General features: G+C 40.8%; 1 protein-coding gene across 8 annotated transcripts in view; it reads right to left on the bottom strand.

The window, feature by feature from the left end:
• Nucleotides 1-15111, bottom strand: part of DCBLD1 (discoidin, CUB and LCCL domain containing 1) — a 72802-nt gene that overhangs the window by 44020 nt on the left and 13671 nt on the right. For 7 of the 8 annotated variants that reach the window (XM_081828859.1, XM_081828862.1, XM_081828857.1 and 4 more), the window contains exon 2: nucleotides 4147-4359. In XM_081828859.1, coding sequence (XP_081684985.1) covers nucleotides 4147-4359 — 213 coding nt within the window. Of the gene's footprint in view, nucleotides 1-4146; nucleotides 4360-4842; nucleotides 5272-15111 lie in introns of those variants that run through there. The other variant, XM_081828865.1, reaches the window with a different exon arrangement.

Here is a 15111-nt window from a genome sequence, read left to right as displayed (position 1 = left end):
GAAAACTGGTGTGGCTTACACTTGTTTACAGTGCATTTTACTATCATGAATGTGAATTATAACAGTGCCCAAAAGTACATGAACCAAACATTTAAAACAAAATTGGCATGGGGGACGAACCACTACACATGAACTGCACAATGATTAAAAAGTGTACAGCTCCAGCATATTCACAATTGTTAATGCAATCACATTCCAAGTACTTCCATTCTTGGCAGAGCTTGCAAACACTAATGCCAGAAAACATTATTCTTTTTCAAAACATTAACTCCTTTTTCAAAATTCTGATAGTGTTGAGTCGTAAAATCTCTTGGCACGGGTTTTAATAATTAATTGGTTAATGAAAAAAATCGAGCTGGATAAACTAAAACGATTCGGCTATTTCAGCCACACTTGTAATGGTCAGAGCCATCATATATGGGAATTTCAAAGCGGTATTCCACAACATACGGTCCCCACTGCCGCCCTTCAGTGGGCACTTTCGGCCACCCCCGGCAGCCCAGCCAAGTGCCGTGGCTCCCTGGGACCCTGCACTAACACGAGGGCTCTCCCTCTGGAGGCACGCCGAGTGGCCTCCCACTCTCCCGGGGAACTGGGCAACAGCCCCACAGGAACGCCCACCCTGAGCTGGGGCGCAGGATGACACAGCGCTCCTTCCTCCTCCTTTGCAGATGCCTGTGCTCCTTAGGGAGGTTCAAACTGACCACCGGACTATTTTAACTAAGTTAAAATATTGGTCTAGTTCGTGTTTTGGGTCCAAGGAAATCTATTTGTTCTGTATTAACATTTTTTTTTTCAGATTTTTTTTTTTATTTCTTTATTTTTGTGAGAGAGGGGGGAGAGAGAGAGAGAGAGCGAGCACGAGCGAGGGGTAAGGGCAGAGGGAGAAGCAGACTCCCTGCTGAGCGGAGAGCTGGATGTGGGGCTGGATCCCAGGACCCTGGGATCATGACCCCAGCGGAAGGCAGATGCTTAACTGACTGAGCCACCCAGGCGTCCCTGTATTAACAACATATTAACTTATGTTTGTGAAAGAAAAAATAGAAAGTAGAGAGAAGATATAACAATACCAGTAGTTAAAACTTCTAAAGTCTCACTTCAAGATTCTGCTGAAGTTATGTTGTCTTATTTTATTGGAAGGTTTTTTTCTTATTGTTATAACATTAGCATATATTCATATTTTACCTAACACTATATCATAAGCAGCTTCCCATATTAAGTCTTTTAAACAAACATGTGTTTAATATGCCAAGTAATTGTAACATGTTTTAGTTAACTGGTTCCACGTCATTGAACTTGTTGATTGACTTTATTAAAAAATCATTTATTCACTGAGTAGATCTACTACATTCAAATCACTGGATTGAATATTATAAGCACATGCATACGAAGAGTGGCTCCTCTCAGAATGCGCTTCAAAACTACAAAAGACACAAACATGTATATGCAACATACACAGCATACGCATGTATACACTTTCTCTAGCTCACCCTAAGCATTTAATTTTTTAAAAATATTCTTACAGGACTAAAATATCCTAATTTTCTTTCCAGATATTTCCTTTATTGCTAATTTCCCTTACCCCTGTCTGCTGGGTTTGTCTTAGTGTGACTGATCAGGAAATCTTTAACGTAGCCACAAAAGAAACATTCTGAGCATCACTGAATATTTCATCTTAAGAACATCCCTAGCCAAAAATATTAGCTCTCCCTGCTAATTTTAGACAAAATTGCTGTATGATATAATATTGGGCTAAGAATGTGTTGTGGTTTTCTTTGAGTTGTGGGACTGGGACAGAGGAGCAGACATCTGGAATCAGAGGTATTTGAACCACAAAGACATGGACACAAATCCTCCTTTCACCCCTCAACTAGCTGTGTGATCTTTGGCATGCTACTCAAAAACAAAAACAAAAAAAACCCAACTCACTGTGCTTTAGTTTCCCTATTTGTAGAAAGGAGTTAATAACATTTACCTCCAAGGTGGATATAAGGATTCCAGAAAATCTACGTAAGGGTCAAGCATGTGCCTGGCATTACAACAGACCCTGAATATGTTTATTTCTACAATGAGCACAAATTCTGGTTTTTAAAAGATAAACCTAACTGGTATATAAAAAAAATATAAAGAGAAAAATAATTTAGTTGGCTTTACTGCTACAGATGAATTGCAATTCATTACTCATTTGATGGGTCTAAGCCTTGAAAATTCGAGAAATCTAGAAATGGTGGAGATCAGTGCCCTGAAGCTGACCACAATCACCTCAGAACCTAGCTCCTAATATGTTGTTAACCCTATGTGTTTCCTCTTTCCCGGATATTCGTGAATATACATCGGAGCTGATGAAGTAAACTCACGGTGTGGGAAAGCAACATCCATTCTCCAATCCTGCTTTTCGCTGATCCGCTCCCCTTTCTAGTTCTTCTCACCTCACCTCTGATTTGAGAGAGGTGGCAAGCAACAGAGAGGGCTACTCTCTGCTGCTCTGTCAGCAGATGGAAGTAACTGCTCCTCTTCCAGGAAAGTAGACGGTCCCCAGGAGACACCAGTGTGGGAAAGCCATGGCTGGCCCCGCAGCGTTTGCCTCACATCTTACAGGAGGGCTCTGAACTCAATCCTCCCCTCTGAATGTGAATGACATTTCCTGGCTGATGAGGGATTCCCTGAAGAGTGCTTCCACAAATTAATACACACGTGATCACCAGTAAGCATTCCCAGGGGCTTTCAGCATCCCTTGAATTCTCATTTTTCCCATTTGTTTTTTTATAAAGATTTTATTTATTTGAGAAAGAGAGAGCATGAGTGGGAGGAGGGGCAGAGGGAGAGGGAGAAGCAGGCTCCCCGCTGAGCACAGAGGCCCACTTGGGGCTGATCCCAGGACCCCTGAGATCATGACCTGAGCCGAAGTGAGATGCTTAACCAACTGAGCCACCCAGGTGTCCCTCATCTTTCCCATCTGAATCAAACTGCAGTAAAAAGTTGCAACCAATTATATGAAATCAACTATCTTTATTCTGTCAGAGTAATTCAGCAATCATTAAAATAGACATAATATTCCCAGGGATAAAAAACATCCTAGGTTTTTTTTTCCATGCGGGCTAGATAAGCATAGACCTCTGAATGGTCTCCAGGCTAGTCGGGGCCTCCACGCTGGGAGGAGGCAGCAGGAGAGAGGAAACACGTCTGCATGCAAAGGTAAAGACAACATTGAAAGTTGTGTGTGTTTGAGAAATTGCCTGCAGAGCTAGTAGGCAGACAAAACCTGTATCGTTTTGGGAGCCGTATGCATAGAGAATTTCCGTAAACCTCTAACCTCAGAAGAACCTGTATATAAGATTTCGTCTTTGTTTTTGAATTGTCTAAACCTAAGCTGTTTCCTTGGACTTGGCATCACAGGGTCACTGTTCTGGTGATTTCAGACTCCAGTGTGCTAACTGCACACCCCAAAGCACAAAAAAGGCTTGATTTCAAAAGATTATTTTGGAAATTGTCCTCTGCATCTGCTGTTCCCTTACCCAGAAAACTCTGACCTCAGACACATGCACACAGTCCATTCCCTCGAGTCATTCGGGTCTCTGCTCAATGTTCCCGTACTGGAGAAGTCTTCCTGACCATCCCATTTGTAGTAGAAACCGACTCAAAAACAGGCTCTGTACAACCTTAGGCTGCCTTGTTTTTGTTATTCTCATTCTTCTTTCTCACTACCCCTCATATGATAGATGCATTTGATTTTCCACCTCCCCTCCCCACCAAAGCAAGCTCCATGAAGGAGGAACTTTGTTTTTTCAAGCTGTATCCCACAGAGTTCCTGAACACATGATCGCTGTTCAATAAATATCTGTCACATGAATGAATGACTTGTAGATGTTCTAGCCAAGTGCCATACATCTCCAATTCTCTTCCCAGCAAGATACACACTCAAACAAAGCTCCTGAGACACACACAAGGCTAATGCTAAATCTCCTTAGATGTCTTTGTTGCAGCTTAGGAAGCAAGTGTATCCACGTGAGCTACCCTAGGAGCTTACAAAAAGCAAGCTTCTCTTCTAATCTTCCCAGGCTATAATACTCACCAACACACCACTTGCCCTCCCTCCCAAGCTTCAAATTACTTCATGCTCACAGAAACCTAGACCTCTTTTCTTACCATACTGATCGGAATTGCTGGTGAAGAGAAGGTAGTCAGAAGCACAGGTCTGGGATTCAATATCCAGATCGCCTAACCTCAGAATCAGCTTCTTCCCTTTTGGTACTCTGATGGTCTTTTCACAAACCGTGTGATTGGGGTAAGTCCCTGGATAATTCTTAGATGTCATTGTGCCACTGTCCTGATAGGTCACTATGTGCCCACAGCCATCACCTGGTAAAGAAAAAGAGAATGAAAGAAGTGACATTAATTCTTACTGAGGATTGAGAGAGTCTAGTACAATCTCCAAGTCATGTATGTTATTCCTTCTTTGTAGAGGGAAAAGCTAAGAAGAGGAAGAAGGAGGAGGAGAAGGAGGAGAAGGAGGAGAAGGAGGAGAAGGAGGAGAAGAGGAAGAGGAAGAGGAAGAAGAAGAAGAAGAAGAAGATTAAATTTTATATTATTTCAGGTTATTTCATCTTGTTTCCCAGTTTAATCTTCTGAATATTTTGGACCAAAGTGTTTCATATATTAGAATGGAAAGCCCTCAGCAAATACTTCATTTAATCATACCACTTTTGCTAATCATCTATTTATCTACCCATGGAAACTTGCACAGTAGGCCCTTGGCAGTCACAGATTTGCCATTTGTGGTTTCATTTATTAGCAAGCCGATGCCATGCAATAATTTGTGGTGGAGAAAATAATCATACTTACTTCCAAGAGGGTCATTGTATTGTTAAACAGGAGAGTGTGCGGCTGGTGGAGTCTGAGACGTGGGCTGAGAGGAGAGTGACAGCCTGTCATAGCTGGAGGTTTCCAGCGGTTCGACATTCATGTCGCAGTTAATGACAGTCACTGACTGGAAGGTTCCTGATAGACCCAGGATGTGTCATTAGAGAATGCTGAGGGTCTAGTGCACTGAGTGCTTGGCACATACCAGACCTGGTACTGCTGGAGACACAAAAAGGCAGCAATGGTGGCTTCACAGAACTCAGAGCAAAATGGGAGAGAGTCACATGTTCATCTAACTCTAATACTGGGTGCCATGTGCCATATCAGGAGCTTAAAGGGCTGAGGAAGGCAGGAGAGAATCTATTCCAGTGAATTATCACTACTTCACTAAAGTAAGAAATTTCCTTAAGACTTTTCCGAAGAGGGAAGTTCATCAATTGACCAACACATTGCTCCAGTAGATTAAAGTGATTGAGTCACTCAAATATCTAATGGCATGCCAACTGGGTGGGTTGCAAGGTAAACGAGCATACGCTGCATTCAAATCACAAAATTCCTGTGGCTGGTAAGGCTTCACATAAAAGCAAGAATTTCTGCCCTTAACTGGAGGGAAAGCAGAAATTGGTTGAAGAAGGAATTCTCTGAGTAATAAAACAAGGCCTCTGCATCCCAAAGTCTCCCACAGAGAAGCCCCAGTTTGGGCATAGTGGGAATCTAAAGCCCAAGGCTGCTTCCTTTCTCCTCCAGCCTCTTCCTGAGCTAGAGCAGGATTGGCCTGGGGCTTTCCTTCGTCCCACTCTTTTCTGACCCTGAGGCTTGCAGCCCAAATGATAGTAGTAAACAAACAAACAAACTAAACAAAACAAAAAATTGGCAGGGGGCAGGGCAGAGAACTCCAGAAGCTACTCCATCTCATCAGATAAGTCCAAGGAGAGGAATCCACCCATATTCCAGAAACTGTCACAAGATTCCCAGCAGCTCCAGCCAGACAGATGGATAGCGGATGAGAGTTAACTTTACCAAGAATACAGCAGAAATGTAGATGGACACTCAGATAAAATTACTGTGACACCTCCACATCTAGGGAGAAGCTGTGGAATTTATATGGAAGACTACAGAGACCCATAGAAGTTTTTGAGAAGGGAGATAATGAAAGAAGTATTTAAAAAAGGATGATCAACCTGGTTGGCCAATGCTATAGGATCTAGAATGTGGGGAGAATCCAGGTCAGAAGAGCAGTACAAGGGCTAGGAATGGGACAGCTAGAAAGGGAAGGGAAAGAAAATCAGAAATTCACAATAAAAAAAAATCAACGGCTCGGGAAACAACAGGTGTTGGTGAGGATGCGGAGAAGGGGAACCCCCTTACACTGTTGGTGGGAATGCAAGCTGGTGCAGCCACTCTGGAAAACCATATGGAGGTTCCTCAAAAAGTTAAAAATAGAGCTACCCTGGGGTGCCTGGGTGGCTCAGTCAGTTAAGCATCTGACTCTTCATTTCAGCTCAGGTCATGATCTTGGGGTCCTGGGATTGAGCCCCGAGTTGTGCTCCACAATAGGCATGGAGCCTTCTTGGGATTCTCTCTCTCCCTCTGCCCATCCCCCAACTTGCATTCTCTCTCTCCTTCTCTCTCTCTCGGATAAATAAGTAAATCTTAAAACAAAACAAACCAAAAAACCCCAGAACTACCCTACAACCCAGCAATTGCACTTCTAGGTACTTATCCAAAGGATACAAACATAGTGATTCAAAGGGGTACACACACCCCAATGTTTATAGCAGCAATGTCCACAATAGCCAAACTATGGAAAGAGCCCAGATGTCTATTGAAGGACAAATGGATAAAGATGTATATACAATGGAATATTTCTCAGTTATCAAAAAGAATGAAATCTCGCCATTTTCAGTGACATGGATGGAACTAGAGGGTATTATGCTAAGCAAAATAAGTCAGTTAGAGAAAGACAAATACTATATAATTTCATTCATATGCGGAATTTAAGAAACAAAACAGATGAACATAGGGGAAGGGAAGGAAAAATAAAATGAGGTAAAATCAGAGAGAGAGACAAACCGTAAGAGATTCTTAACTCTAGGAAACAAACTGAGGGTTGCTGGAGGGGAGGTGGGTGGGAGGATGGGGTAATTGGGTAACTGGCTGATGAGCATTAAGGAGGGCACTTGATGCAATGAGCACTGGGTGTTAGATGCAACTGATAAATCACTAAATTGTACCCCTGAAACTAATGCTAATTAGTTAACTAATGTTAACTAACTTGAATTTAAATAAAATCTAAAAAAAACCAAAATCAACAGACTTGGGTTTTGGTGTAGTGGGGAAGAGAAGAAACAAAAAACCCACCGAGATTCTGAGTCCAGAAATGACTGGAACACTAAGGCTAATATAGATAGAATGAGAAGCTCAGAGAGCAGCAGGTCTGGGGGCAAACGCTGTGAGTTTGGTTAAGGTTGAGGTGACAGCTGTACTTCGTGACATCTCTGGCAGTGAGTACAAAATTGTTGAAAATTAAATGAAAAATATACTAGAGTGAAGCATATGGTGCAGAAGGACATAGTGCACAGGGCTTTGATTTAAAATTTGGATTATTTGCCTGCTTATAAAGGCTTTCATTAAAAAATCCAATTTACAGTTTCTCTTGAAGACTGAAAGACATGGCAACGATACCAGCAGGCGTTCTCATCGGGCTAGTGAGACAGCGGCTGCCCCTTTAAAGGAGAAAAATGCCCTAGCTCCCCACCACATCCAAGCCGCTCATTTCTATGACGTGCCCCACCTTGGGAGGCAATGATTGTGAGCATGCTGACAGGGCAACGCTAGGGTAATCAGCATACAAACAATGATGCAAATAAATATACACATAACCCTCTCTAAGCCACCAAGATAGCACCTGCTCAAACGTTTAAACACCTCTTTTCTTATTACTATGAAATTCTCTGCTTTCATAAGAGAAGAAAAAGTGAACTCTTTGTGGAAAGCGCAGCTAAATATAAAATGAGGGGTAATTATATGTGAATCAACTCTCATATGATCATTGTATTCTCGATTTTACTGAAGTGACATGTCATGACAAAGGAAAATCCCAGGGTATCATGTTCATTCAACCCTGTAATTGTACTTCTTTCCAATCACTTTTACTCTAAAGCCCAAGAGGAAACTAATTTCACCTGGCGATACCAGCAGAAGGGGAGCGGGTCTGTCTTCAACACTCCCATCTTACTTTGCCTGGGGGATCTCTGCCTCCTTGAAAAAAGTTCTCTTTTCCATTAGTTATCAGAATGATACTCCAGGAGTCTTTGTTCTGCCAAAAAAACCTGAAAGGAACTGCTGGGTCCTAATTTATTAAAAAGCAAGCTGTCATCAGAAGTTTGTAATTTCACCCCTGCCCACGGAAGGAGACTCTTCATGGAGTTTTCTGTGGCAAGCGCTAATAGAATACATTTATTCCATGGTATTAACTACATCAGGAATTTTCACCCTATTGTCCTTCCACAATCTTGATGAATTCCAAAAACTAGATATAATAATAATACTGTAATAGATACTTGAAAGTTGCTAAGAGTAACTTAAATGTTCTCACCACAAAAAAGAAATGGGGATTATGTGAGGTGATGGAGAGGTTAGCTAACATTACGGTGGTAATAATTTTGCAATATGTATCAGATCAACACATTGTAGACTTAAACTAATACATCATATGTCAATTATATCTCAATAAAGCTGGAGGAAAAAAAAGGCCTAGAAATATGTCAAAGGGGAGAATGGAGAACTGGGAGGGAAAGAAAATGCCCACCGTACCATGGATTGTATAAGGCAGATGCATGCAAATGATCGACAGTAGGGAAGCAATATTCCCATGACCTCATCCCAACACTCAGGTAGCTTACTCTCATCACCTAACTCCAGTAAAGAATCACTGACAAGGAAGACGACAAGTTATTTAAAAATCTATCATTTCCTGTTCCATTTCTTGCGTATCAATGTCAATTTCCTGGTTGTGATTGGCAAGATGTTATAATTGAGGATAACCAAGTTAAAGGGACACAACACTTCTCTCTATTATTTCTTGCAACTGTATATAATGGACAGTTATCTCAGAGAAAGTTTAATTAAAAAAATGTGTCAGTCTGGTTAAGTTTGGCTGACAGAGGATGAAAATGAGGAGGCTTTCATTTTCTAGTTTATACTTTACTATTTGGATTTGTTATTCTGTATAAACTAGTTAAACTATGCTTAAATATTATCCACATTTGCATTGAAAAGGTGTGCATGGAATGAAAACCAATAAAGGGGGCCACTTTATTCTAAAAATCTCTCTATACCAAATTCATTACCCACATTTCTCATATTTGTCTGAGGAGCATCGGGTATTATGTCTGAAGGCGGCTCCTATACATGCTCCAGTTTACAGATGAGAAAGTACAATGTATATCAGCTTTCCTTAAGGCTACTTCACTGATGGTGGGGATTTACCAATGGCTCTAAGATTTTTTTTTTTTTTAAAGATTTTATTTATTTATTCGAGACAGAGAGAGAGACAGAGAGCACGAGAGGGAGGAGGGTCAGAGGGAGAAGCAGACTCCCCGCCAAGCAGGGAGCCCGATGCGGGACTCGATCCCGGGACTCCAGGATCATGACCTGAGCTGAAGGCAGTCGCCCAACCGACTGAGCCACCCAGGCGCCCTAGGAATTTTTTTTTTAATTTTTTTTTAATATTTTATTTATTTATTTCAGAGAGAGAGACACAGTGAGAGAGGGAACACAAGCAGGGGGAGTGGGAGAGGGAGAAGCAGGCTTCCCACCGAGCACACAGCCCAATGTGGGACTCGATGCCAGGACCCCAGGATCATGACCTGAACCAAAGGCAGACGCTTAATGACTGAGTCACCCAGGCGCCGCATGGCTCTAGGATTTTAAAAACATTTTTGCCTCTCTTCTTTATTTGATTTTGTAACAAATATTTGTGTTTAATCTTAAAAAAAAAAACCAACAACATCTGAACTGCTGCCTTATCAGACCTCCCTTTGGATGCTTTCATGATATTGTCCTATTAAAATGAACAGTTCCCTAATGAGAGGTAACTGACTCCTGCAATGGTCATAAACAGATGGAAAACCATTGGGTAGAAGGTTGAGAAGAACTTTAAAATGGAAGTACCAGCTGTGTTACCAGCTAACTTACTGATGGATCCTAGCATGACGAAAAGTAAGGTAATCAGTTACTATGTGTCTCCAGGGAGGATAAAATGTGCTCTATGCACCAACACCTACGAACTTTTTTCGCCAAAAAGCAAAACGTGAATCAATAACTGACTCCAAATCTCATCAAGTCTTTAAGTCTAACTTCCAGGTTATAGGAAACACAAAAGTTTATTGACACCACAAGAAAGCCATTAGCCGCATCTGGGCTGGGACATTCTAGGTGCAACTGACTGAATTTCTTCAACAAGGAATTGTATAAAGAGGCATAAAAGAAAGTATTTATTTCAGATTAAAGGAAAATTAAATAAACAGCAACCAAGTGAATTTTGTTTGGATCCTGATTTGAAAAACCAACCTTACAAAACCATTTAAAGAAGGTAAGTGGGGTATTGCTGTCAGGAAAGTATTATTCATTTTATTAGGTGTGATAATGCTATTGAGGTTATGTAGGAAATGTCTTCTTTTAGGGAGGCCTGCTGACATATCTGAGCTGAAATGACATGATAACATGAGGTCTGGGATTTGCCTTAAGATAGGAGAGTAAAAAAAGGGAGGAAGCAGGATAAGAAAAAAGAGACAGGGAGAAGTTGATGGTTGCTGTAGCTATGATGATGAGGGTGTACAGGTTTTTTCATTTTTATTTTTTTTTCATTTTTATTTTATTTATTTATTTTTTAAAAGATTTTATTTATTTATTTGACAGAGCAAAAGAGAGAGAGAGCACAAGTAGGGGGAGCAGCAGAGGCAGAGGGAGAAGCAGGCTCCCCACTGAGCAGGGAGCCCGATGTGGGGCTCGATCCCAGGACCCTGGGATCATGACCTGAGCTGAAGGCTTAACCCACTGAGCCACCAGGATGCCCCGAGGGTATACAGGTTTTTAAAAAAAACTAAAATGAAAAGAAATGAAGGTCAGTCTTTAGGGCAAAAAAATACAACCTTGGTTTGGAGGATTAAGGTCCACATGGTGTTGGGAGCCCTGATGGGCAGTGAGTCACAGTGATACCGGGGCATGCGGCGGGACCACTAGATTCAACTGCCACCTACTAACGTCAAAGGGGAGGCTGTGGAAATAAGGGGGAAGGAGGAAGCTTTGCTACCGGGAACTTGTCTACTCTTCAAAAGTGGCTACGGTGCAATGTTTATCTTTTTCTTCCTTTGAACTGTAATTTAATTGCCAAAGTGCCAAAGCCCATGATGACTAAACTATGCGTCATTTCCTCTCTCCTTAGGCTGAAAGGTCCTCTCCTCTGCAGAATATGTGAAGGGTGGTCACTCCATGATGGGCCTAAATCCTGGGGTTTGCTTGGAGCCAGAGCTGGTTTGTGAGATTGACCAAACCCCTTCTCAAAACAACTGACAAAAACAAAACTGGATGAAGGTTAGATTTTGGAAAAAGCTGTAAGTACTCAGTATTTTATAGCTTCCCAAGTGATCTCTACACAAAATTTAAATATTTTAACTCTGAACATCTGGCAACAATCTAAATTAGAAAAGGCTGATCAAACTATGGTATCTCCAAGCAATGTGATATTAAGGAAAAGTTAAAGTCATGTTTTAGAATTCTATTTAATTTATTTTATTTTATTTTTTTTTAAAGATTTTATTTATTTATTTGAGAGAGAGAGAATGAGAGAGAGCACATGAGAGGGGGGAGGGCCAAAGGGAGAAGCAGACTCCCTGCCGAGCAGGGAGCCCGATGCGGGACTCGATCCAGGGACTCCAGGATCATGACCTGAGCCGAAGGCAGTCGCTTAACCAACTGAGCCACCCAGGCGCCCGAATTCTATTTAATTTAAAAACAGAATATTGTGTACACATAGATATAAAGGGAAAATGTTTGAAGCACTATGATGTAGGATTACAAGTGATTTTCATTTTCTTTATACATTTATTTTCTAAATTCTCTGCAATATGAAAACATTATGTATAAATCAGAAAAATAATATAATTAAAAATACCAAATTTACCTAATATTCTCTGTAACATAGGCTACTTTCAGCATTAGCCTTAAAGTAGAAACTGGAAGAAGTCCCTTTAAACTAATACACAGAAACTTGTCATTAAAAACTCACTCAACAAATAGCTGGGAACTTAGCATAACGTAGTTCCCACTTAAAGAAGCTCACAGGCAAGAGGAGAGGAGTATGTTAACAAGGAATTCCTGAGGGTAAAGTGACAGGTCCAAAACAGAGTATGGGCTCAATATCTGTTCTCCAAATGCCTGAAAGCATACGTCTCTACGCTTTTAATGTCAGCTGTTCCGGAAGTATGGATATACAAGGTATTTTCTAAAGAAGCTTAAAACAAATCCTAGATGCTTGACTACACACATCAACTGTTTATTTAGTCTACTCTAATTCCACCCACTCTGAAAGGAAAACAATAACTTCCTTAAAAGACTATTTCCCGTTTGATAAGAAATCATGTTCCACTAACAGAAAAGTGAAATTAAGATATACCCGGTATGAACTGAGTTCTGTAATACTACAAAGCACGACTTAGGCTTCAAAAGAACACTTTCAACTGAATTGCACTTGTGGAAAATTGTTTGGATGACATGAAATAAATAGTGCAAAAATTCCTTCAGTTATGAACTAATCCATACAGTAAAACAACAGACTTCAAACTTTTTTTTAAATTATGACCCATAGTTAGAACATAGGTTTTCCATTACAGTCTAAGTAAGTACACATGCATACACATGCAGAAACAGAAAAAAAGTCTAATGTTACAATTCTTTCTATTGTATGTAACACACTATAAGATTTCCTATTCCATCTCATTTTTTTAATTGACAGCATGCTGGTTGTGTCAACTCAATTGATTTTACTGCCTACTGATGGGTCACAACCTGCAATTTGAGAAAGAGTGCTCTGAAATATCAGAAGAGTGAAACCATTTCTAGAAACATGATTTCATTACAGTTGGATCCTTCCTCTTCTAATATTCAAGTTACAACAGGTCTCAACACATATACGATCATCCACGTGTGGGTGTGAGAAAATTTCTTCCCATGTCTAAGATCAAGTGAGCTCTTGATGACTACAATCTTTTCAACCACAAAGAAGAGCCTGCAATTATTACAGAGTTCTTTGTCTGATGGCAATGTGAACTGATTTCCCAAGGTATTACTAATTTCACTGTCAGTCATACTCTCTCATAAACTTTGCTTTTCTCCCACTGTCTTAACCTTTTTTACACTGTGTGTTGCCTGAAAAGGAATGGAAGAACCAGGACAGCAGGGTCTACATGGTTATGTGGGAATAAAACTAGTAAGACATAAGTTATGATGATGAAACTTCAATTATTCAAAATCTTTACTGTTCTCGAAAGGAAAACAGATATTATGCTGATAGAAATTACAGCTATAGACTCGAAGCACGTGACCAAGTTCTGCAAAACTGTTGTAGAATCTCTTTAAACCTTATTGTCACCATGTTTAAAATAGATGCTAATGATATGACTAACAATCCAATGAAGAAGACACTTTTGCCTCAGCAGATGAAAGATATTTGGCAGTAAAATAAAAGGAAACACAAGGTACTTATTGTCAAAAGTCCCTCCATGTAAACTCTCAACACAGTGTTTCCTATAAGCTAAAAGAATCACTTAAATCCATTTGAATGCATGAAAATGAAACAAGTCATTTCAAGGGGTCCTATCTAAGACTCCTTACAAATGTGAGATTGTTTCCATCAGGGTGCAAAGACAAATTGGGCACCTGGGTGGCTCAGTCGGTTAGGCGTCTGCCTTCAGCTCAGGTCATGATCCCAGGGTCCTGGAATCGATCCCACGTCGGGCTCTCTGCTCAGCAGAGAGTCTGCTTTTCCCTCTCCCTCTGCCCCCTCCTCCCCGCTTGTGCTCTCTCTCAAATAAATAAATGAAAATCTTAAAAAAAAAAAAAAAAAAGACATCCAAAATTATAATGTTCACATAAGAAGCATCATTTACACCTAACGGAAAAAAAAAATCTTAAAGCCTAATTTAATGCTACCCTTTAATGTGCTATAAGTAAAACCATGGTTCTTGGTTCTTGGTCACTCTCCAGTCCTGTGATTCCTAAGGAAAAGTTAAAGATCACTGGCAGAGGTATGGTGGTGGGGAAGAGGGTTTGCGCACCTATTGCTTTTCTAATTTCATAAATTATTTCCATATACTTGGGAGGTGATAGAGCACAATGGTTATGACACTGGGTTCCTGCCCAGTACTGGCCGTGTGGCCTTAGGTGAGTCCCTTTTTTTTTTTTTTTTAAAGATTTTATTTATTTATTTTTTAGAGAGCGAGCGAGAGAGAAACAGCATGAGAGGGGAGAGGGTCAGAGGGAGAAGCAGGCTCCCCACGGAGCCGGGAGCCCGATGTGGGACTCGATCCCAGGACTCTGGGATCACGACCCGAGCCGAAGGCAGACGCTTAACCATCTGAGCCACCCAGGCTCCCCTTAGGTGAGTCCCTTTACCTCTCCAAGCTACAACTCATCATCCGTAACATAGAGACAATGGTAGTGCTCAACTCACAGGGTTATCATTAGTATTAAGTGAGATAATGCTAGGAAAGTATTGAGCATAGAGACTAGCATCTCATAAGAATTCAAAATATTTTAACTGCCTTATTTTTACTTAAAACTACTATACATATTAAAGTATCAAGAATATTGTTTTGGATTTGCTGACTTTGTCCAAATTCCCTCACTCATTGGCTCTATGATCATAAGAAATTACCCATTTTGTGTGTATCAGTTTTCCTCATCTTTAAAAAGCCCAACCACAGCTGGGCATGGTAAAGACGAATGAGGCTCTGTTAGGTGCTGAAAAGTCTATTTTTATTTTATTTTTATTTTTTTTAAAGATTTTATTTATTTATTTGACACAGAGAGAGAGAGAGAGGAATCACAAGTAGGCAGAGTGGCAGGGAGTGGCAGAGGGAGAAGCAGGCTCCCCGCTGAGCAAGGAGCCCGATGTGGGACTCGATCCCAGGACCCTGGGATCATGACCTGAGCCGAAGGCAGACGCTTAACGACTGAGCCACCCAGGTG

The sequence above is a fragment of the Leptonychotes weddellii genome, chromosome 8, assembly GCF_054177405.1.
Source record: "Leptonychotes weddellii isolate Sample4059 chromosome 8, ASM5417740v2, whole genome shotgun sequence".
Classification (NCBI taxonomy): domain Eukaryota; kingdom Metazoa; phylum Chordata; class Mammalia; order Carnivora; family Phocidae; genus Leptonychotes; species Leptonychotes weddellii.
Note: the sequence above shows the minus strand (reverse complement) of the source record. Positions and strands in the feature narration are given on the sequence as shown.